Consider the following 25,083-nt stretch of genomic DNA (forward strand, 5'->3'; position numbering starts at 1 on the left):
AAATTTTTGATTGCAAGTTCTAAAGCCATCTGGAATCTAGAAGCTTTTTCAGACACTAGGAACAACAGCATAGGAAAAAGAGTGGAGCAGAGGTAAGAGAAGAGTAGAGGATCTCAAACATTCATTAGTCTGCATGAAGCACTATTTTAGTTAGCTGAAGAGGGTCACAAAAGTAGTTGGTCTCAGTGTGGATTTTGCAGAAAAAAAAATACAGTTTAGTGGGGAAGAGAGAAAGCCATCAAAAACTAGTGAAAGAGCTTGGAAAAAGCTAAAAGTAAAGAAAGTTCAAATGCTACTCACACGTACTCAGCCAGAGATCTGTTAGAAAACCTATCTTGGGCCAAATTGCTCTCACATTGAAAGTCCTACTCATTGTTTCACTTATAAAGGGAAAAGACAAAGCTGATAAACGTGGAAGGCTGGCAGGGAGAGAAATCTTTTGCACAGATTCTTCATGATCATCTAATCTGACCTCCCATGTAACAGAGGCTAAAGGATGCCATCTACTAAATCCTGCCTCAATCTTGTGACTTTTGGTTAAAATGGATATGCAGGTTTGACCTAGAGGTGTCAAAGAAAACCACCCTATTCCCAATAAGTTGTTCCAATGGTTTAATACTTTCACTGTTAAAACTGTGGTTTGTTTCTCATCTGAATATATCTAGCTTCAGCTTCCAATCTCTTTATGCTAGATTAAACAGCCAACTCTCAGAGATTTCTTTGTCCTGTAGGTATTTCCTGACCTTGATAAAGTTATCATTTACCTGATCTTGGATGAACTACATACCACAAGTTAATCTGTGTTTCTTTAAGCCAAGCTGTCCAGCACTCAAGTCACTCTCTTTCATATCTTCTCTAAAACCCAGTCACTTTCTCAATAGTCTTTTGAAATATGGCCATAAAAACTGAACATAATGCATTAATGGTTTTTCTAACATCATATCCACAGATAGTAATATTAGCTCCTTTTCAGTTTCCCTACTGAATAACAAGGAATCTTATTGCCTTAGTCATACTAGCAGTTACATTTCATTCAAAGATCTTGTGTATTCAGAGGTTTATCCACTGTAACATAAAAAGCTCCTCTGAAAGTCACTGCTTCCTAGGGCACAGTCCTTCATCTTATAAATCTAGCAACTTTTCACTGTTCCTAACTGTATGGCCTTTACTTACAAGAATGTATTGCAAGTGGTCTGTGCAGGATGACATGCTTGCTTTACATGATTCTGCAAGCAACACTTTTCTCCCTCCAGTAATCTTCCTTGGGGCCAAGCTACTCAGACCAGTCTGCAACATGTCCTCTGTTGGGTTGCCTTTAATTTTCTGCTACCTTATGTAATTTTTTAATTTGTTTTATATTAAAAAAACCCAACCCAACACATTAAACACCACTTCCAAAATGGCAAAGCACATCATTAAAATGACAAAAAATAAAAACAACTCAAGTGTGGTGGGTTGACCCTGGTTGGATGCCAGGTGCCCACCAAAGCCGCTCTATCACTCCCCCTCCTCAGCTGGACGGGGGGGGAGAAAATATAACAAAAGGCTCGTGGGTCAAGATAAGGACAGTTTAATAAAGTGATAGCAAAGGTTGCGCGCGCGAAAGCAAAGAAAAAAAACAAATTATTCTCTACTTCCCATCAGCAGGCGATGTCTAGCCACTTCTCGGGAAGCAGGGCTTCAGTACGCGTAGTGGTTGCTCCGGAAGACAAAAATGCCCCCCCACTTCCATCTCCCTTTACTTAGCTTTTATATCTGAGCTGACGTCATATGGTATGGAATATCTGTTTGGTTGGTTTAGGTCAGCTGTCCTGGTTATGTCCCCTCCCAAGATCTTGCCCTGCCCCAGCCTGCCATTGGGGGGGGGGCAAAAATGTTGGAGAGACAGCCTTGATGCTGTGCCAGCATTGCTCAGCTGTAGCCAAAACACTGGTGTGCTATCAACACCTTTCTAGCTACTGATGCAGAGCACAGTGCTATGAGGGCTGCTATGGGGAGTATTAACTCCATCTCAGCCAGACCCAATACATCAAGCAATGGAGATATAGCTTAATCCCCTTCAGACAGTCTAGAACAATCACATATGACAAAGAGAGACATTTCTTAGCACATCTAAGTACTTGAATTTTGGGCATTATTACATTCATAGAAGGAAATCTCAGAATATTGAGTCTTATTTTTTACCATTGGATAAAATTAATGATAAAAGTATAGAGTCTTTTAAAAGCAGAGAACAGCAGTAGTGTCACACTTACAAAAAGAGAAAAATTGACAACATTCATTACTGAGACACTATGTAATGATAAGATCTTCAGTGGCTATTTTGGCATCTCAGGTAGCTTCTATCTAACCGTCTGTCTTCTGAGCTAAGGCTATATACCCCTCTCCTGGCTTCAGATGAAGTCTCCCCTCACTTTCCTTATCTAAAAACACTGCCATTGCCACCCGACCTCCTTTTCTTCCTGGGAAAGGGAAGAGTGCAAACGAGAGCTGTGACCTCTCTCATGTGCATATCCCAAGTTAGAATGCCCAAATGCTGATCCATCAAGTCTTACAAGATTTTTCTTTATTTTCTTTAATGGAATACGGAGGTACTATGCTGTGCTACGAAAGATTACATCTTTTTCTTTCCCTTTTCTTTCCTTTAAGCTCTTTTGGTTAGCATTTCTATTGTGCATCTTAATGACTACATTCCTGGCTTCTGGTTGCTTCAGACTTCCATGTAGACACTGATTATTTTTTTTTTAATGCATTATAAGAAATACTAAATAAGTAAGCTTTTTATTGAACGTCTATTTGCTCTCTGAATACTGTATAAAGATTGAACACAGTACCACAAATAGTGAAACTATGAATAGGTTGCTTGATTCTGAACAATATCTCTTCCACCAAAGGATATTAACTTTATGGTATTTGCTTCAAACTCCTGTCACATTTCTATTCAGCTAACTTAAAATCTAAAATTATGAAAAGCTCTAAGTTTATCATGACCCTTTCTTTATAAAACCTCATGAATAAATATTATTTTCCAATACTTTACACTCTTAGAGCACTGTACAGAAAGTTTTGCATGATTTTACTCTATATAATGGGGTGGGTCATCATTTCAATCATATTAACTATTGACAGAACATTATAAGTTTCCTTCCTCTTCCTCCACTAATCCCAAATTCACAAAAAAACCCCACAACATTAATGGTCTGCAGCACCTTTCATGCAGTCACTGTTCTTAAATGCAATTTAACCAACACAAGCAAAGCATTTCAGAATCGTTGTATGATGTATCTACATTGTCTTACCTCTTTCTGAATATGGAACACAAATATTTATCAGTAAAAGAAATTTGTAAATACTTATCCCATAAACCTCCATTATTATGGCACAAAATTAACTATACAAACACTAGAGGAAATGTAACCAGGATCTACCAGGAAATTTACTGACAGGCATTACTCTCTGGATAGAATGAGTATATGGCAAATGTAGTCCTCTTGCTGTTGTGAGTGAACATAAAGAATAATGCTAGCTAATGAGACAGTGCCAACAACTGCTTCATAAAAAAAACGTAATGGGTTTGTGATCTTTATAATGTACAAGAGCAAAACTGAGTTTCCCACTGCACTGGAATTTAAATTGGATTTCTTTTTGCTAATGTTCCTTATGAGAACAGATAACTTTAAAAATTCTCATGGCTAATCATGATTACACACACACACACACACACATTTTCAAGTGTGTATTAATTACAGGCAGGTGAGAACAATGCAAGCAGAAGTGTGTCACTAAATCAGACTGGTCTTACTAATGGAAGCGGAGGTCATTGCTGCTATCATTTTCACTTCAGAATAAATCCTCGGTTAATTATCTTTCATGTCCAAAGATTCTAGCTCAAAAAAATGTAACTTTAGAAACAATTCATATAAGCATACTCTCACGAGCTGCAGTCGTCTTCGTTTTCCCTTGTCCTTTCATCATAAATGTTGTGACACTGTATTTGATTACTTTATCCTGAGAGACTTGTGAAGTCAAAAAGTTTACTGTGTTGTCTAGGTAAATTAGCCTGTATGAGAGTTCCTGTCAGCAAAAATCTTTCCAAAAGGCACAGATGATGGTTATATGAAAAAAACCCCAGGTATCAGTTGGTAGATGAGTAAAGAAAAGAACGTACTTGGGGTAGAAAGATGGGCTAAATAGGTGTAAGAATTACTTATCTAAAGTATTTGACTCCTGCAGGATAAAATTAAAGTTTAAAACTCTGTTGCAAGCATATTTTAAATACTAAACTTATGAGCACCACAGGCCTCAAGCAGCCCCCAGTAGTCTTTACAGGGAGTTAGACTGGGATAAAAATAATGAAGAGCAGCAGCATCACACCACTTTTGCACAGCTGGTATTGTAGGCAGTGTGTGGCCACTCTCCTATCCAAGAAATACTGAGGAATATTTCTCAACTCACATATGCTGCAGATAAAGCAAATGCTTGTGGTTTTTTTCTAAAATGGTACACTGTATTTTGCTGCTGAGTGTATGACAGAGTAGTAGTTGAAACTATCCTGAGTCCCCCATTTCTTCCAGCTGCATGGGGATATGTCCCTGGGGTCACCAACAAACACTGCTAGTAACAAGGATGATCCCCGCTATTTTTAAGGGGTCTGTACCTGTAGAAGCCTACTGAAGAGATGAAGAGCAGAAAGGCTTCTTTGCAGGAGGGCTTTATGAAAACTAGCCCTAATCAAAAAATGAAAAAAGTTTACAGCTAAATAACTGCTTAGCTGAATGAAGCAGAAGATAAAAAAATATGTGATGCCTTAACCTAACGGACAGAGATTTTTATGACCAAAAAAACCAAGTGAACACTGCAGAAAGTTGTCACTTACCAGGAAACCTGGAACAAAATGTTAAGATGCTGCAAACCGTAATATCCTAAAACCAACTTCTGTTAACAGTTGACAGATTGAAACCTTGGAAGTGTTAAAAAATCCACAATTGGCCTCCTAAAGCTGATCAATACCTTTGCCTTGGTTTTGGGGTTTGGTTTTTTTTGGTTAAGCTGCAGAATGAATTTTAAGAGAGCCTATTTTCTCAAAAGAGTAAGTCAGAAAAAAGGTTGGAAGAGAAAGAGGGGTGATAGTTAACCTACCTCACACTTGGTTTCATATCAACTATGTTAATGATACAATTTAATTTCTTCGCCCCCTGCTCTCCCCCCTATTTCAGAATGGACATTACAATACATATGAACATGATAAAATAATAGTGTCCCTGTGCCATTATTCTTTCTTGAGTGATCCAATAAAAAAAAAACCAAAACAACAAAACCAAAAGTAAAACCCAAACCCCAAAATCCCCCCCTTTTCCCTATCAATTTATTTGACTGCAGCAGAAGTCAAGATAAAACAAAACAAAACAAACATCAACAACAACAACAAAAGTCAATATATAAACACATTTGTAATCCCTTAAGATAAATGCCTAAACGTGGGGCCACATTAGGGAAAATAAATTCTGGCTTTAAGAGTTTGACAATAAGCCCAAACAGGATCTTCTAATATGGCAATATCTACTCCTGACAGGCACTTAAAGATAATGACAACTCAGAAACGTATGCACACATCTACCAACATTACCTGTTAGTAGATGTAATTCGGGTTGTTTGGCAGAGTTGCTAAGGATGGAGTTAATTTTATTTTGCTTTTGGTAGATAATGCTAAGCATCTATCCTAAGCTAGCTATATCACCCCTGCAGTCAGTGGAGAGACAGGAGCACAGGTAGGCAATTTATTCCATCCTAGCTGAATACCTAAGACAGCTATGATCAATTTTCTTACAAAGTATCTTTCTCTCTCTCCACTGATTACAAACTTACGTTTTATTATGGCATCAGGCACTACAGAGGTGAGAGCTTCAAAAGATAGCCCTCCACTGTGACCTGGATTATGGATACTGCAAACCACAGCTTATTAAAGCCTGGAGCAATTTTAATTATTCATACTAAGCAATGGAATGAATGCACAATCTTACACATGTCACAGGAAAACTACGTCTAAATACGAGTCTGCTGCTTCGGGGGAGACCATGTGTGCACTTAAACACATGCCTGTGTGTCTGGTGGCTTAGCCCAAGATGCTGAAAATTAGGCAGGGTATAGACCTCATCCTGAAAACAAACGTTTGTGTCACACAGTACAATAACTTAACATGAGACTGTCTTAGTCTCCACGGGGGTCTAGTCACATTCGATCAGTAGTACAGCTGAGCAAAAAACCTCTGTACCTTCCCAAGGAAGCGCTCTGCAGCCAGCCCGCCTGCATTTTCAGCCGGTGCCTGTCGCTCTCGCGCATCTCATCTCCAGCTCACGTGGCCACTGCCTCAATCCTCGGCTAACTTCTCTCTTCAACAACTCATCAGAATTGGTACACCTCTCCCAATGCTTTGGCTTTTGACAGAATTTCGGTTCACTGAAGGTTAATGCTAATCTTCATATTTCCTTCCATTCAACTAAGCAAGCAGTGAAGACTCCCCAAATTCCCCTAAATTTTATGACCGAAGAAGTGGATGAATGCATTTCTTTTGGGACTTGTATTTGCTGGCAGTTAGGAAGTGTTCAGAGCTGAAGTATTTTCTGTAACTGAAAACAGAGAAGACTACAGCTAACGTGTTAAACACAAAGTAGGTATCTGTCTGAGAAAAAATGTCATTTCCCTAGAAGCCTGTGAAACATCCAGAATCCAGAGCTGGCATGGGCTGTGGGGAGCAGTAGCCTGTTGAGATCTACAGAAGTAAGGATTTGTTCTGGCAACAGTGAGACAGCAGAAGTAAGATATTAGAAATGTAACTGATGTTCACAATGTTATCTAAACAGAGGCCCCTTTATCCGAGACAAGGTGCTAAGGAAGGTGTACTTTCAAAAAGAATATTAAAGCTTATGGAACTCATCTGACAGGAGTCTGGTAAATGGTACTAAAAATCACCTACATGATGAACAGCAGGGCTTTTTTTGATTTCTCTTTTTGCTGGAGTCTTTTCCTGTATGTATTTTGTCCAAGTACTACCACAACTGAACACTGTTTCATGCAAAGCACATGCAGAGACATCTTGCTGTTTTTACAGAGAACAGAAAATATACATTCTCCCTCTAAGAATGTGCATCAATTGGGATTAGGAGATAGTGAAAGAGGAGGCAGCATCACACCTGTAAACCAAAGCACGTCAATCTGCACTGCTGTACTATTTCACTAAACTGAAAGATAAAATAGCGAAGAGAATGATTCAATATCTTGCTCATACATCACAACTGGAAGGCTTCATCCTGTGCCGACAGGCTGGTAATTAAGAAAATGGTAAACTTTGCTGTAGTCTAAGGAAAAAAAACCCCAGCAATCCACACTCATTCACTCACACAAGTTCATCTGCAATTTTTCAACATTAATGGACGTAAAAAGTTCTGGCAGTTTGGTATCAATATCAGAGGCAGGCATGCTTTTCAACCCTCATTACTTCAATTATTGTTTTATATATATATATATAAAAATACATATATATAAAAACTTCAGTCAAAAGACAATCAACCCATGCAGGAAGCTTCTCAACTGTAAGATACTTAGTTTGCTTACTTTACCACAATATTTCCCAAAGTCTTCGCCTTCACTGGTTCCTTATTTTCATCCAGAATCATCACTGTAAAAAAGTAATACAGGAAGAGGACTCCTGGTAAGTCGTGTATTTTCAGGTGGAGGACGGCGTCTTTCTTCATGCATATCAACTTATGTCACACTTCAGAATGGCAATACACCAAGCAACAAAAGGAATTAAGTAATTTGGGAGTGCCAAACTGGATAATCTCATGACCTAATTAACATTCAGCCTTAAGTATAAAAAGTCTTGAATAATACTCGTGCTTTGGGAGCAGAAATAGCACAAGGTCCCAAAAGGGAAAAACATAGAACTGAAAATTAAAAGATACCTTCATACTGGAAAATCTAAACTTCCAAATAGCAAAGGACCCTTCAGATACATGACAAATCCAAGAAAAAGCGTGCAGGTAACATGAGTAGAAGTAACAACTAAGATTACTGGAGGCTAAGCCAGTTAACATGAGAAATACTATTAGCAGTAGGTAAGTGTGTCTGGTTTTCAAAGGTTCTCAGGATACCCAGAATAATGCTCCCCCGCTGACAAGGCTTATTCTCCTCTAGCACAAAGAGGTAAAGTAACTCGTGAACCACCCAAAGCCGCAGCGCAGGTAATGCTAGAGGACAGCGAAGAATCCAGACCTCCCAACAGAAGCCTCTTCCCTGGATGACACTGGCCCATCGCCTTCACTGAAAGCATCATATCCTGGTACTGAGGTTTCTGAGGAAAAACACCTGCAATAGCCTCTTCCATGCAGTCACCTGGGAAATCTACTACAACCACCCATTCTACCTGAAGGTGTGGGCATAAGGAAGGAATGGCAGGTATCAGCTTGGCTTGTGATACATGGAATTAAACAAAGTCAAATGACTAAACCATGGAAAAACAGGGAGGGAAGGTTTTGACAGACTGGGCTGACAAGGATTTAAAAACATGGTTTTTGAAGCCTGCCCAAGCAAAGAAAGCAATGTTCAGCTCGATCTAAAGTACTACAAATAATCTTACATTCTGTATTAAAAGGTTCCAGAGGAAATGGGGAAAAAGGATGACAGACTTCTGATTAAAACCCTGCTAACACTCTTATGAGTAATATACCCTATCTGTCCAAAGAATGCCAACGACTAATTTACTCTTTCTGGCTGAAGCCACTCCTTCAAAAAAGATGGTAATTTTTAAGTAACTGAAGAGCCTGCTGAAAGCAATGGCTCAGCACATAGACACAAGCAAGTACGCAAGGCCAGTTTTACAAATCAGTGACTTGGAAGGAGTAACTGGGATAGGAAATCAAAAGGATGAATGGACACACAGAATAAACTTATGAAAAACAGCAAGAATAGCATAAATAAAACCCATTTATAATCTGTAAACACTTTTTTTTTTACTTATACATTTTAGATGGTATAAGAACATGCATAAGAACATAATATTGTTAGATTTAGAGAATTTAGGCTCAGAACACACAATGAAAAAGACCCACTCACAAGTAGCTTTCAATGCTTTCTCTCCTATTTTTTCCTATTTTTATTATGCTAAAGTCAAATCTAATCAGTTTATTGTAACTATTATCAAGGTAGCAACTCCAGCATTCATTGTCCTCCTTGCAAGCAGTGTATTTCAATGTACAAAAATGTACTATACTGCTCACTCCTGGATTACTGAAGAACTGACTTAATTCTTCAAAATGTGGGACTTGTTTCAGTTTGAAAACAGTGCAATGAAATTAGCTGGAAAGGGTTCAAAGTAGATCAAAGGGAAAGCACAATATAATGTCTGATTTGAGGCAACAGAGCTAGAAATTAATATGGTATCTTGGTTCACTTTTAAATGCAATTTGTGCCACTGCACTTTGATATCATAGCTAAATACTGCTTTTATTCTTTATATTCTAAAAAATCAGCAAAGAAATCAGTTTATTTTAGCAATACTGTGACAGGAAAGAATTTGGCTGTGTTTAGGAAAAAAAAAAAAGTAGATTTTGAAACTTTCTATTTATAGCACAGCATAAATACAACATAACTTTAGCAATGTCCGAAACCATTAACAGTTGCATGTATCATCTAAAAATACAGAATCTATCTTCTAAATGGCATAAGGATCTCTTCTAATTAATATAGTAATAGCAGTAAAACAACATCAACACAGAAGTGAGTGACAGCAAGACAGCTGCCAGTACAGGGTAATTTCAAGATCCACTATTTTATGACTGGCTGCATTACAGGACATAATTGGCCTCAAACCAAAGACTGAGAGAAGTAAAGTTCTTTCATAAGTTGTTAGTGAATTTTAGTGCTCATTGTATGTTTCCCTTTTAAGGCATGCTAAAGACATTTCCTTCATTCTATCTGACGAAATTCTTTACTTACACTAGGCCCAATGTTCCAAAAAATTCGTAGGAAATTTTAATAATTTTCCTATTCATACTTTTTTCTAGGCCTGACTATCATCTGATAGCACATGTGATGCAGTTACATTCTTCCACTCTTCCCTATTTATTACAACTCTGGACAAACTTCGCAGCTTTGTTTTAATGTTGTTTTTAAGCTACTGCTTGTCTTCATGCCATAACTGTAAACGCCAAAACCCAGAGCTGCTGAAAAAGTTTCTTTTCTTTAATGTTCACTTCCGCTTGTATGTAATTAGAAAAAAAAACAGCTTAGCTCTTTCTGCCAAGTGATGTAACAACTTTTCCTGAAGATGGTTTGATGTTTAATGTAATTATTTTTCGGACTTCAAGTAATTCTTGAAAACTGTATTAAAATCAGGTTTCCCAGGTATGAAAATATTTTTGCATTCTTAATCCTGTGGCTGCACCCTTTGCATGTAAATACCTTCCAGACAATGAGCTCTCATCCTTTTAATGTTGGTCCATAGCCTATCATTTCTCCCAGCTGGAAGTAAAAATGCTCCACAAGTACTGAAAGATAATGTGCTTAACAACTCTCTCAAATATGAGCCCCTATACCTGTACAAAAAGGCAGAAACCCGACTGATTTTCTTCAAGAAAGTGTGAGATGAGTCCAAATAGAAGATTTATATCCTTGCCAACCTGCTTGTTAGCTCACTATGATGTATTTGTGGAAGACACAGACCTCAGTAAGAATTTGCTTTATGTATTTCAGAATACTTCTCATATAAAATTGTGGGGCCAAAAAAAATCTAATCAATCTAATCAGTGTATCTCTGAGACATAATTATTTGATGTACACCTCCCAAACCAAAACTATTTAGCCTCTGAAAATTGAAAACACAGGTATAACAGAACACTCAAAGTGTAAGTTACAGCAATTATTTGTCTAGTTAACATTCCCTTTTTTGCTGATAGTTATTACTAATGTTTTTCTTCCTGATTTGCCAATACAAATTTTATTACTGGTCATTTAAAACAGTGCAATTATAAAAAAAGCCTTAAAGCACAGTATTTTTTTCATATCTATCTTTTTTATATCCAGTGTAGAAATATGTGCTAGCCCTTTCTTATAAGAAAGGTATGAGTAGCTGATCAATTTTCTTAAATGTAACTCTGAATTTCTTAGTCACAATCACATTCCACAACACAAAAAAGCAGAGCTTCCTGTTACAGGAAAGAGGAAAATGTGTTAATAAGACTGTAATTTGCATTCTCTATGAGGTATGAAAATTAAAGAGCACTTAACTCTGGAATATAAGCAATATCCTTTCCTAGTATCATGTTTAGCACAGTCTTACCATTGTATCCTGGCACTGGTTTTCCTGCCTGTCCAGGTGGAGGTGTTGTAGAGTTCCCCAAACCAATACAGGAAGCAGTAATTGCAGAACCAGATTCTGTTAAGAGAACACAAATATTGTCAGTTAAGGTTGTTCTTAGTGTCATTTAGTATTTATTGGTTCAAAGTTCTACCTCTAGTTCCGCACATCAAAATAAAATAAAATAAAATAAAATAAAATAAAATAAAATAAAATAAAATAAAATAATCCCAGACAAGCAATGGAAGATTTAGAATTCAGGAGCTCTTATGTATTATCTAATGAATGTCAGTTCACTACAGAAATCTGCATTCTTCAAAAGGGAATTTTTTCCATTCCATAGAAGACAGACAGAAATAAACACTCTCTGTATTACACCTGCAGTTTATTCTGCTAAAGGTATAAGGTCATACCTTGCCATTAAGAAACTGCCTACAGCAAAGCCATGACAGAAATACTGTGCAGGGCAGATGTACTTCAAGGGTTATTTCCTGAGTCAATATCCTTGGGAAGAATGAAATCCAGAAAAAAACATCAATCCATTCTTGGTTGATTGTCTTACTGCTGTAAAGCAATACCAAAGCATCTGTTGTTCTATTCTGGAGCTACACATTCAGAGGTTTGGAAGGTGAATAAATGCCAAATTTTCTCCATGACAATATTGGTCACAAAGATCAGAGAAGAGGTAGTGCCTAACAAAATTTACTGTAAATAATGAAGGCAGGAATAGCTCTTTTATAGTCCTGGAGATCTCAGTAGTATTTCTTGGTGGGAACTATTTCAGGTAACAAAAGGCTCAAAAAGAAACAGGGTAGAAAAGTCAGACCTACATTTTCAGTGTTGCCAAAATAAACTCAAAAAGAACAACCTAAGGAATGGGATTCAAACTGCTGCAAGGTTTTGTGATAATAATCCAGATGTTTTCTCCTCTTCTACCCACAAACATTAAAGTTTTACTAACCACAGCATTTTGGAGTGCGTTGGGGGGGGTCGGGGGGGGGGGGGGGGGAGATGTGAGGAGACAAACATCTCTTGGTTTTTTAATCTTACGAAGATATTCATTCACCTAACTGCAACAGACAAACTGAACACTGGCACTGTGTGCCTGTGCTCCTGCACGGAGCCCATGGAAGGCAGGTCTGGAATCCCGCTGAAGCGCCAGCATAAAATACCTTGTTTGGAGCTTCCAAATGAGACAGCACAAATATCTCCTGGAATGCCTATGCCTTCCTAATTATCCCCTAGTTAGGCAGCTAAAAATTCCTCCCATTTCACTTTCCTCTTTCTCTTAAGCAAGCTCAATTTCACATAACATTTTTATACTACAAGAGTTGTTATTGTAGAAGAAGAATAAAAACTATCAAGTCATATAACACAGAGCCTAAGTTTGAAAAAAAGACAAGTTGCTCTTCTCTCTTTCCCTCTAAGAAAAAAATCCATAGAAGTTACTTTTAAATGCTGTTGTAACTCTGAGCCACATAGAACAAAGTGTAGGTGGTTGTAAATATTAGTAGAAACACAGTATGAGACTATTACTTTAAAAACATGGCCTTATTCTGGAGATGGCATTCTGGAGATGTCCCGAGTCTCAGGTCACTTGGGCTGGGATTCATAGTCCACGCCACCCTCAAGTGTCAGCACAACAAAGCAGGTTTGTCTTCAACTCTGTATTTATATTTGATCAGTACGGTCAAAACTATTTTTAGTTCTCTTGCATTAGGAAATTACAGTTGTTTTTGCTGTGAATTTTCTCAGCTTCCTTAGCATTCAACTGCCACCTCAGAAGTTGTTAAATGACTACTCAAGTGGTAAAAGAAGCAAGAACAAGAACAAAATCACAGAAACTTGTGATGGGTTTATGTTAGGTGTTAGTAAGCCGCTGAAAATTAGCATTAACATAGCATAGTTAAGCTAGGGCCTAACTCCAGCTGTGGGACACAGAATGAGAATTATCAACCCTCAATGCTAATACAGACAGGCTAAAAATTTTGCTTAGCTGTTTCCCCAACTTTCCCTGTTCCCTCTTCTACATAATGCACATTCCCCACATAATCGTGAATCCTGATCTTTTCTTCCAACAAGTAGAACACCCGAGCTACAATTACTGTGGTGACACAATATCAAAATGATCTAACATACTCCATCCATGATCACACTGAAAGTTGCAGGAAGAGAAACCCACAACTTATTCAACAGTTCAGGAGCCTCATTTTCTGCACAGTACCTACACTGAAGACTTTCTTCCTCTTTTCCTCAGAACAGAATGAAAAATGGTATTTTTCTTAGAGAACAGTGAATTGGAAAAGACAGTGGAAGGGACAGTTTCTTTTCTGACTGTGTTAGGAAGAAAAGAAGTAGCATCACGGAATTATATCTTGCTTTACGTATTGCATGGCAAGAGCTAAAAACCATGCTGTAACAGATCAGGTAAGAAGGGTATTCTCCTATCGCCCAAACATAGTAACTGGGTTTGCTACCGAGAGGTAGGGAACACAGCATCAGTGTTAACCTGATGTACCAGTAAGATTTGCATGAACTGGGAATTGACAAACATTTCTAATCAAGAGCTCTCAATCAAAAAACCCTGAGGGAAGAGGGAGAATCTGAAATTTCTGAAAATTCGTTTGGATTTGCTTGACTCTCTGATACATTGCTAATGAAAACAATATAAACTGGAAAGGAAACTTCATCATACTAATTAGTCTGTATTTATCCCTGCTTTTCAGCCAACAGCAAATAAAACTGAGTGAAAGTCCACTTATTCTAAACAAGAATCACAAGTTCTAAAACTTTGCAAATAGGTCTTTAGAATTGCTGCTTTTTCTTCTGTTGTCTTTTCAGTTACCAGTGGATATATCATTTTCATATTTATCCAGTGCTCTAATCTCTAAGCTGTACATTCAGTTCCCATGGGACAGTAAGACTTTTTAAATACATGAAAAAAAATGGGGGTTTGGTGCTTAGACCAGATATTAATTCAGACAGGGAATCCCAAAAGCATCTGCTCTTTGTGTTAGATTAACAGTTCCTGAATGCTAAAGATTCCCTTACAATGTAGAAGCACAAAGGAGTACTGTCAAATGATAGCATGAATCTTTGTGCTGTACATTTCTTGGGAAATTAATGCATATCTTCCAAACAAGATGCTGGATTGAAATATCAATTTCCCAAACCTATCAGAAAACAGCAACCCCTTTCTAGGACAGCATTTTTTATCAAAGAAAAAAACAGTCTGACTTGGAAGTGGAATTCAATTAAAAAATCCTGCTGACAAGAAGTCATCACTGACCAGAAGAACACAGAAAAATAAGTACTGATGAGAAATTTTCCTTACCAATTATGTGTAATACAAGTACTGTGTGGCCCTTTTATATATTTCCAGTAAGTAAAGTTGCTTAAGAGTCTTTGGTTTGAATTAAGGTTGGTTGCTTTACAATTCAAGTCAGGACCTATAGGCAGGTCACAAGACACAGGTCTGAAAGTTAAAACAGCAACAGTTTGAAGAAGGATAAAGCTTGTCAAATGAACATTGTATTCCACCTACACCTTACATCAGGTTTCTGAATCCACAAACACACATCCCTTACCTGACCCTCACTTGTTTATCGTTGCAGATTCTCTGAAATGAATACACAGCATCTCAAAAGATTCCCAATGCTGAAGTCTTTAGGGACTTGCATATTTTTAAGGTAAGGAACAGAACAGTAGATCTGTCTTCCAGTCAGTCCCTTCTGCAAATGTTTAGGCACTAACCTTCCACTCACTACGCTAGCCAGTTAGCTCGCCCTCCAGCTGTGTAAGGCTTTTCAGGGACAACTGGATCATAAAACCAATTTCCTTTTTGCATTACACCTTATAACGTGACAATGAAACAGCTATTTAGAAGAGCAATGTTTTACACCCGAAGAGCAATGTTTCACAACTAGTCTGGCAACTACTTTCAACATCTGCTCTGAGTTATAATGGAATGAATACATATACCTCTGAGAATAGTGAAAAACATCTCACTGAGACTTGGAAGAGAGAGTTAGTGAGAGATCATCTTAAAATCATAGCTGTTAAAGTGTCCCAAGCCCCTCCTTACACTTTTACTTTCAGGAGAAGGACTGATGTAAAGAAATAGCCCTCGAAATTCAAAGATGTGGCCTTCTTTGTTTTGTCCCACTCTACATGCAAGTGAAAGACATTATTTTAGCCATATTTCAATATTATTGAGCTATATTGGACAGTTAATAAATAGTCCAATACAGGCATTTTTGTTGCATTTGCACCTCTGGAAGCAATTCTTATGCCAGAGAAGGTGCTGCTGATGCAGAAGGAAAAAGTGCACTCTTCTGAGTAGCAAGGAGAGTCTGTAAGGCTACGCCTGACTTTATTCATCAGGAAGCTTCCACCTACCCGTCTGCCTGACTTGCAGAAGCTGTGCTCTGCCAAAAGATGCAGAGCAACAGCTAGTAAGTTCTGTGCTCAAAATTGCCTTGCTCATTCACAGTCAACAGTCAAGTTCAATCAAAATAAACAGTTTTGAAATAACTCACGACTTTAAAGATGCCCTGTACCACTTACATTCCTGATACATTATAATTTCTAGACAGTGTCTCATGTTCCTCAACATAATAGACTGTCACACTGCTGAAATACTCTATTTTCTGGTAGGAAGTACTTAGGGAAAATACGCTGCATTCTGACATTAATATTTGAGTTTGGGCTGCACTAAGTGAGTAATGTAAGGCTGTCTGCTTTGAATTTCTTAGGATGCAATGGATAGACACAAAGCATACTAAAGAGGTGGGAAGTTGTTATGTAGCACTAGAAAAAAGAGCAATTTTCTATGTTAACACAATAATGAATGCAATAAATATAATACACTAAATTCTCACCGTGGCAGTGCTGTTTTGAGCCATTTTCCTGGCAAAGCTGTCATTTTGGTTGAGGGGAATTAAAGGCATTACTACAGCACAAGACAGCACTGACAAAATGGAGAAGAGGGTCTATGGAAGGGAGAAAGCTTAGGCAGCAACTGATTACAAATCCATCCACATAGCAAGAATGAAGCTCTGAAGAGACTCCCTACACATGCTCCCTCCACACAGTGGTTATTTAATTATGCCAGAAAGGGTGGAATAAAAACTTCAATAAAGTAACAGCAACATGTTTTCTAGTATGGCAACAACTACTGGGCATCCAGGAACAAAAAAAACCACAGTACCAGATGAATTATAGCACTCAAAATCTGCATCACAGCATACCATACTGCTTCCTTATAATAAAACCAAATCTAACACATCACACAAATAATATGTACTGGGAGTGTCCTGAAGATTCAGGGGCCAGATCATCAAATATTCATACAGCATATGACTGTGCAGAGCAAGGAAGCCAGTTTCCCAGTCAGTTCTTCATCGCTAAAACCCAAGCAAGTTTCTAAGTCTCTGACTGCACTAGCAGTAGGTGGCCTCACTCACAACTTGTAATTTAGCACTGTTAACCCTGACAAATTTTGTCTAGATAGCCATGCTGCAGGCTAGTAGCTCAAGCACCACTTTAGTCTTATGCTACTGGTGTTGGAAGATAGTTTCACATAATTGTACAGTACAGCTCAGCCATGACTTCAGCAAGGACTCAAAAATGTCCACTGTATAATTCTGCCGTGAAGTTTTCTTCATCTCTTCCCTGGAAGAGATCTATGTTCTCTGCTCAGCTCCAGGTTGGTGCATGAGACATGATGAAGTATTAATGTGTAGAAAGACCAACTACACCTGGCTAGTGCTGAGTATTTAACTACAAACAGTCTGATGCTAATTGTCCATCAACACTAAAACAAGGAGATGACACCTGGCCACTATTAACCCAGGACACTAAAGAGCAGAGGAGAACAGGTTGGATAATCCCAACGCAATGTGATGGGTGATGCTGGGCTGTCAGCTTGCAGACTGCCACAAAAGTCCACAGTATAGCTGCACCCACATTGTTAGTATATGTTGATATGCCATGATTTTTACCACCTTCTAAGGGTAAAGGCTAGTGAAAATTACTGTTCAGATCTATGATAATTATATCATGAGCTTCCCCATCCATTTTACTAATTTCTTCTTCATTTTGCTTAAGCCTGTCATCAAATGAAGTAAAATTTAATGACAGAGCTTATATTTACTGAAATTCTCATCTTCTAATATATTTAGCAGGGTACTGCAGCAAATTATAACAGAAAAGTGAGAGGAGCCACAAGGAGACAAAATGACTGAAAAATCTGGAGAACTCTAAATTCTTAAGGATTCCCTGATTCAGTTTTACCAACTGCCAGAAAGCAAGTCTGAAATTAAATCCAATTCACACATTATGTACAATTAGGTTAGATTAAAGACAATCTGTCATCCTAAACTGTGAAAGGCTTTGCTGCCTAATAGTGAAACTTCAAAAACTCTTTCACGCATCATTTGGCATTTCATTTCACCCCTTATTTCTGAGGAGTATGACAGATGCAGCAGAAAAATTCTTGAACAGTGATGGTAATTATTTATTTTTCCTCCATCTGACTGCATTCTTAACCTATTCCCCTTGTGAATTAAGCACATGCAGCATCAACACAATAAACACCAGGTGCATACAGAATGCCAAAATATGGTAAGTGAGTAGCAGGGGTCTATCCTAGTGAAACCCCCAAGAAGTATCAAATTTTAGGTGGGGTATGCAAGTTGAGTGATTTGTAATAAAGATTTTCATACTTGTCTTACAAGGAGTTTTTCAACTCCTTACAAACTTCAGTAAGGCTAGGGTAAAGAATATGCAGTAAACCAACTGGAAAGAATTTCAGTTAAGACTTTCTTCCTCAAATATTATTTAGAGAGACTATCACATCTAAAGCATGACAGCATGACCTTGTCCATCAGGCTGCTTACAATTTAGATTACATTCATTTGGCAGAAGATCAGAACAATTTGCTACCTTGAGGTGGGATGGCTGCAAAACATGTTCATTGACCCCACTAGTACTCTACAAAACAGTGTAAAACCTCTACAAGTTAACTGTAAGCCTCATGGAAAAACAACAGTGTTTTTCTCCTATTCTTCACATTCAAGTGAAATTAAATTTGCCCCGTCTCACTTGGTTAAATTGTATACAGAGCCTTAAAAAACCTCTGCTTAACTGCTTAATTTTCTCTACTCTGAAACTATAATGTAGAAACTTCACTCAGAAAACATGGAAAAGAGATATAAAAAGGAGAAGCAATTCATTTTTTAAAGGGTGACTAAGGAAACCAGAAGGATCTGTTAATTAAACAGACTCTCGAGTACAGCTGTATTTGTACAATAGGACCAGTGCATTGCACAAAAATTTGCTTTTTCTCTGGTTATGACTACTTGCTGTTCAGTATTCACTTCCACTTGAAGTTCTCCTTATTCTCTATATTCTTTATTGTACGGTAGCACCAAGGGTGCTCAATTAACAGGGCCATACACTACAGACACCACAGAAAGTGGTTATTGTCTGAAAGACAGCACAGACAGTAGCTAAAAGGGACAATAATGTGACAGTCATATTCATTTTCATTATCCATTATATGAAGAAGGATGATTTTGTAATTAAAATGCACAACTGGACACTGCACAGTTGACTTGAGCTAAGTTAAATGCACATCAGTGAAGATAAAAAAAAAAGTGTGGTCTCATTATCCTTCTACGCCTTGGCTGTATATTCCCATCTTCCTTTTTCCTCCATTTTTACATGGAATTGGATTGAACTGATTCAGGTTTAAAAAAAAAAAACAACAAAACATATTATTCTTTCTTTCAGCCAGGTTAGTTTTTGCCTAAATCAGTGCTCTGATTCTGCTTGCCATGTGGCCACACGCATGGTAGGACGGGTACAAAGGCAGTGCCAGAGCTGAAGGAGGGAAGCTCCACTCGCTCTTTCACTGGTGGTTTGCACTGACATAAGCTTAGACCGTTCACAAATCACACACCCAGTTACACACTGCCACTGCTGAGCTATTTATCTCAGTATGTTTCATTTAAAACAGGAATAATATCACAAGTATTTCCTCCCCCACAATCAATTTGTCCATTTAGTCTTAATTCACAGTTTAGGATATCACTTTACATTTTAATGTCAAATGCAACACAGGTACACATTTAAGTGCTTTCATAAGCAAGGCCATTTTTCTGAAACCAAGTTTCAGTGACAAATAGCTTTCTGAAAGCTCATCTGTGTAGTTACTCTATTAGTTTAACTTTATATCAGATCCTATCCTGCAGTGATATTGATGAATGCCTCCCACCTCAGCTGGGACGCTATTTCCAATCGTTAAAAGGAAATACTGCATTAGATTCAGTGCTGCACTAATTGAAGTATATTCACATTTAAATAAATGGGCAAGCATTCCCATATTATTATGCACATATACAGCACTGAGAATGACAGTTTCAAGCTTGTTTGCACAATCTAGGAATTATGATGTTAGTATTAACCTGGCTGTGGAGCCATATTAATACATGTATAACAACAGCTGTGTACAGCTAGCCAGAAGCAGAGTGTTTCCCTCATTTCTTGTGAATGTACAGAAGCACAGGAAAAAAAAAATCACAAAATAAGCTAAAGGTATTTGAAAATCTGAAGCCTGTTTCTCAAAATAAAATCCATTTTGTTTATAAAGGACTATATTTTCTGAAAGTAGCGGAGTTTCCATGTGTATTCTTAGAATTTAACATCAGAAGAGAAATCAGCAATTCTTTAATATTTTCTAAATGCTTCAAAGCACTTGTAGTCATAATGCTTCTATTACCATGAATACATATTACACTTGTGAAGGCCAAATACTTCTTGTATAACCGTTCCATTGCTATATTCAATCCAATCATTTGAAAACAAAATAAACCCCCAAAACCATTAAAATTCCCTCAAGGCTTGCCTTCACAGTCCTATCCAAACACAGACCATATTTACAAACTGTGCTGTTTGTGCTATCATACATATACATAAGGCCTCTGAAGATTTCAAAGCACATCCAAATAAAATCTCCAGAATAAATGTACAAAATGTAATGTAAAGAAGCTCTAACGAGCTTAGTTAAAGGTTGGTGGGCCATGACAAGTATTACAACCAAAGAAGGAAATAAGTTCAGTTATCATGAACCGGCAAGCTAGTCATAAAGCACCAGAAGTTTATACATTCATTTTGTAAGTACATCAGGCCCTTTTGCCTCCAAACGGTAATTTATAAAATACATCTTGTAAGTTGCCTATCGCAAAATGACAGCCAAGATAATCAGAGGAGAATAGAAAGCTTTTTGGTCATATTTTGAAGATGTCAGATGGCATGTTTAAAGATGCGTTAAGTTGGGCAATGCACTGAATTATAATATATTTTCAGACTAAAGCTGAATTTCACATTTTTATTTTCCTCGTACTGTAACATCATAACTGATACAGGAAGAAATGCTAAGAGATAAATGGAAATTATAAAAAGTAATTACACATCTCAGTGCTAACCATTTACTGTTTAATCATTCTGGGGAATCTTAATATATTGTATGCATAGTAATACTGCCAAGATGGAAAAGACAGATAAAATTACTACTATGCAATTTCAATATTTTTTCCTGTATCAGAGTCTAACATCTTAGAAACTCCTGTTCTTTCTCTTTCTACCTTCACTGGGCAGCCTTAGATCCTGCAAAGGACCGTTCCTTCCATGCACTAGATCCATGCAGCTTACTACTAGCTTTCCTGTTCTTAAATCATCAGGAAATTCATCTACTCTACACTAATAAGGACTTTATTCTCTGAGCAACAGAAAAAGCAGTTGCCATGTGACAAGAATGAGATCAGCAACCTGTAACATCTTCACACATATACATACTGGAGGTGCTGTCACAGCTTGGCTACTTCAGGCAGATGAGACTGCATTATTCTTATTTAGCATATCCACTCCTAAAAGTGTCCCCTCTTCTTCATTTGCCTATTCAGTGCATACTAAACATTGTTCATGGCTAAGCTGCGTAGCTTCAGGCTGCTTTACAGTTTTTGGGGGTTTTTTTTTCAGTCATCTAAACCACATCAGTGAAATTCTAAAAAGGAGGAAAACATTTATAATACTTCATTCATATTAATGCATGTCCCTGGCTGCATGTGGAAAGACAATCAGAAAAGATTAAGATTAATAAGCACTGAGAAACTGAAGTCAAATGGGAACAGAGAAGCTTAATACACACTTTCTATCAATTCTAAGTTAGAAAATGTCAGTGCAAATGAGACAGAGTGGTAATGGCACAGCTGATACTGAATTTGTATCAAGACAAGAGGTGCTGACCAGTGGGAAGAAAAGAGTATAGCCAGGAGGCAAAGAGAACCTTCCCAAGAAGGAGAAAAGAACAGAGGTGCATCCTTTTTTTTACCAGAAGGACCTAGTGTGCTTACTGACTTAACCATGCCCAAACTGTAATCAATTCCATAAATAAAAGCAAAAGGGATCCATCTTTTTGTCAAGCCACAACACCTCTGATGCAGTATCATCTTTGCAACATGGTGCATTTCCCAAAATGCATGGGAGAACTGAATGCCATGTGAAATGCACATCTGAAATAACCCTCAAAAGAGGAACATTTTGGGAGGAGAAAACACACTTCATGAAATGAGGGAGACGGTGAACAGCACTGAAGACCACAATAAACCTATGCAGCTGTAATGATTCATTCAAAGTAAAAACACCTTGGAGAACATGTATATAATCCAGACATACATTCTTTCATGTCCAACACACACATAAGCAGTACATAGTAATAAACAAGACATTTCTGTAAAAAATACTTCCTAGCTAAGCAAATACAGCCTAAATTTCTGAAGGAGAATGCTTGTCATATGGATTCCACAGAGAAAACTCATGAAAATTCAAGACTGGAAAGGTGAGTATAGATGACTGTAAGACTGAAACACTACAGAAGGCAACACAATCAGGGAAGCAACATCAGCCATTTTACTAAGGCATGTCACGAATCATATATGGGGGAGATGCTAAACTGTGTTAGCATGAACAGAGATTCAATATTTTACCATAGATTAACAAGGATTATACCAATAAAATGCCCGGTTCTGAGCACTGGCAGTCTTCATCGCTTAACTCTCTTCTCTACCTGCCTGGAAACAGGATGGTCCAAGGTAATGTTTTCACAAGTAAGCAATTTTTCCACCTTTACAAATAAAGGCTCATTTAAGATACTTCTGTAATTCTAATGCTCTATGTGACTGCCAATATAGTTCATATCATAACAAAACCCCTTCAACAAAAAATAAGGTGGGGTGGAAGGAGAGTGAGGCTGAGGAAATTTTGTCTCTGCAATTACAGCACGCTCCTGGGATGTAGGCACAGACAGGGCTCCCATGTCCCATGCTGAGGAGGGGCAGGTTCCCCCCCCGCCTTCTTCCACATCTGAGTGGTAACATGACTGGAATACTGGGACAGAGAGGGACAACTGCTCTTCACAGATTTAAGAGGCTGGTTGGCTCTCCCAAAGCTATTTAGCCCCAATTACTTGGTTCATTAGAAGCACAAGACTGTCAATTCCTAATTTAAATCCATGTCACTCCTTTCAGTTATGTTAAATTATCATAAGATAAAAATTGCAAGAACTAACAATGCTCCAACCTCAAGAAAAGCCAATCATCAGGAGGAGTTAGGAAAGAGCTCCTTGATTTTGACACAGGTTGACCAAACAGACAAATAAAAAATACATTAAAGTTCTGTTCTTTTTTCCTTTCTCTGAAGCTCATGGTAAAGGCCACTGTACAGAATGAGACAGCCACACACTACCAAAAGGTCAGTCTCTGCCTTGGCAATGCCCGTGGCCCCTAAAAAAATGTCCTCCTCTCTCTCCTCCAAGATGGACAACCAAAAACCTGTTTGAACTGGGTGTCCTAACATGACACTGAAGGAATGACGAGCTACTGTAACTAATGACACGCAGTCCACATCTGCACAAGTCTGATTACTAAGCAGCAAACAATGGCTGAAACAATCTTTATGTTCATACCCTTAAAGGACAGAATGCAAGCCCCCAGGTAGAGACAGAATAAATGACCACTTTTCTCCTCTTCCTCTACATGAATACTTGTTTTAAGTTCAGTTATCCACAAAATTATGCTCAGAGGACTCTGTAACTCAGGGCTGCAGAGCTGCAGAAGTTACTGCAGAGTAATTCCCACTTTTGTAGAACTGTTCTGCAGGATATGAGCTTCCACTAAAAAAATATGATCCTAGTCTTGACAGGATACACACATCTTCAAAAAGCATGAACTGCACCTACACTGAGGCACCACCTGATAACCTAACCAGTAGCCTGGACTTTGGGAGAAATTTGTTTCATCTCAGCTCTGTATTCTTGGGCTCTATAACTCCAGAACTGAATTTCTGGCACTCAAAAAAAAAAAAATTCCAAGAATTGACTCTTTTGCTACAAATTAAACAGCCACCCTTTGTTTAGTTTACCTTTCCTGCTGCCTCTTGGTCTGAAAATGTCACCATATTAAAGGAATGCACTGGACTGGAATGCATCATATTAAGGAATGCACTGGACTGATCTGCACAGTTTTGAATGGGGCAAAGCAGAAGATGACTGAAGAAAAAAATCTGGAGTATAATTGTCAAATGTGGGGAGATAGAGGTCTATACTGACAAAGTAATTCACCTAAAGAACAGTTCTGTAGTGGAAACCTGGAAAAATTAGCTAAGAGAATTCAGTTGCAAAATCCATCCTTCCAGATACTCACGAGAAGATTCTGCGCAATGTTGCCAAGACAACACAATGGAAACTGAAGACTGGGGACCACGTCATGCTGCTTGGAGACCACATTAATAATCTCTTCCCCATACACGATTGTGGTAGGAAGTACTTCACAGAAATATATTACAGTGAGTGCACTTAACTATGATTCACATTTTTTACATTTAATTCAATGATACAGTTTTGTTTGCATAGTCCTAATAAAAGACCTGTATAACCATTACTCCTATGTGGAATTACATAATAATAGTATGTTCTAATAAAAAAAAAATATTAACAACATAGCATTTGCATGTTTTGGAGGTAGGACACAGAGAATGAACAAGAACAATTTTAAAAGTGATAGAGTATATTAATTAATTGTGCTACAGAACTTGGGGAATTCCTACCAGTCAATTTTATCACATTATGTCTCAGAGCATCCAAGATCTCATTACAACATGCGCACACTATAACCCTCTTTTTCAGCAGTGATAATGTAGGAAGCACTATGTGATTTTTGTCCTAATGCCTGCTGCAGACAGCCATTCCTTACTGAATAAGGCAGCTTATTTCCATGAAAACAGAAAACATGCACAATCTTCTCACAGTTCTGCCTGCTAGTGAGCTGACACTCAGAACATAGAAGGTATCTCCAATTTGAGTCTCCTACACTTGCATGCTCTGTAACTGATTCCCATAGCACACGACCAAAAAATTTGTATGGAAACATGTCTCTTGACTGAGATTCTATGCATGTCAAATTTTATCACTGAATTTTCCGTTTCAGTTCTGTTTCATCTGAATTTTCTTATACATCCTCAAAGACAGAGTCTCAAAGTGTTTTTATTTAAAAATATCGAGAAAAAAAACCTCTTTACAACCTATACTTGTGAAGAAATGGAAATTTGGCTTCTTAACATTTTTTTTAAATGTCAAAACCGATGTGGTAGAGTTTAGGTTTATTTCTTTTTAC

The 25,083-nt window shown here is 37.8% G+C and overlaps 2 protein-coding genes across 6 annotated transcripts in view; both read right to left on the reverse strand.

Moving 5' to 3' along the window:
• MYF5 (myogenic factor 5) overlaps positions 1–25,083 on the reverse strand; it is a 279,874-nt gene that overhangs the window by 76,155 nt on the left and 178,636 nt on the right. The window lies entirely within an intron of this gene.
• Positions 1–25,083, reverse strand: part of ACSS3 (acyl-CoA synthetase short chain family member 3) — a 91,178-nt gene that overhangs the window by 10,235 nt on the left and 55,860 nt on the right. For all 5 annotated transcript variants that reach the window (XM_069773314.1, XM_069773315.1, XM_069773317.1 and 2 more), the window contains 2 exons: positions 11,336–11,431; positions 7,612–7,675 (listed from right to left, as the gene is read on the reverse strand). In XM_069773314.1, coding sequence (XP_069629415.1) covers positions 7,612–7,675; positions 11,336–11,431 — 160 coding nt within the window. The remainder of the gene's footprint in view (positions 1–7,611; positions 7,676–11,335; positions 11,432–25,083) is intronic.

This window comes from Haliaeetus albicilla, chromosome 28, assembly GCF_947461875.1.
Source record: "Haliaeetus albicilla chromosome 28, bHalAlb1.1, whole genome shotgun sequence".
NCBI classification, from domain to species: Eukaryota; Metazoa; Chordata; class Aves; order Accipitriformes; family Accipitridae; genus Haliaeetus; species Haliaeetus albicilla.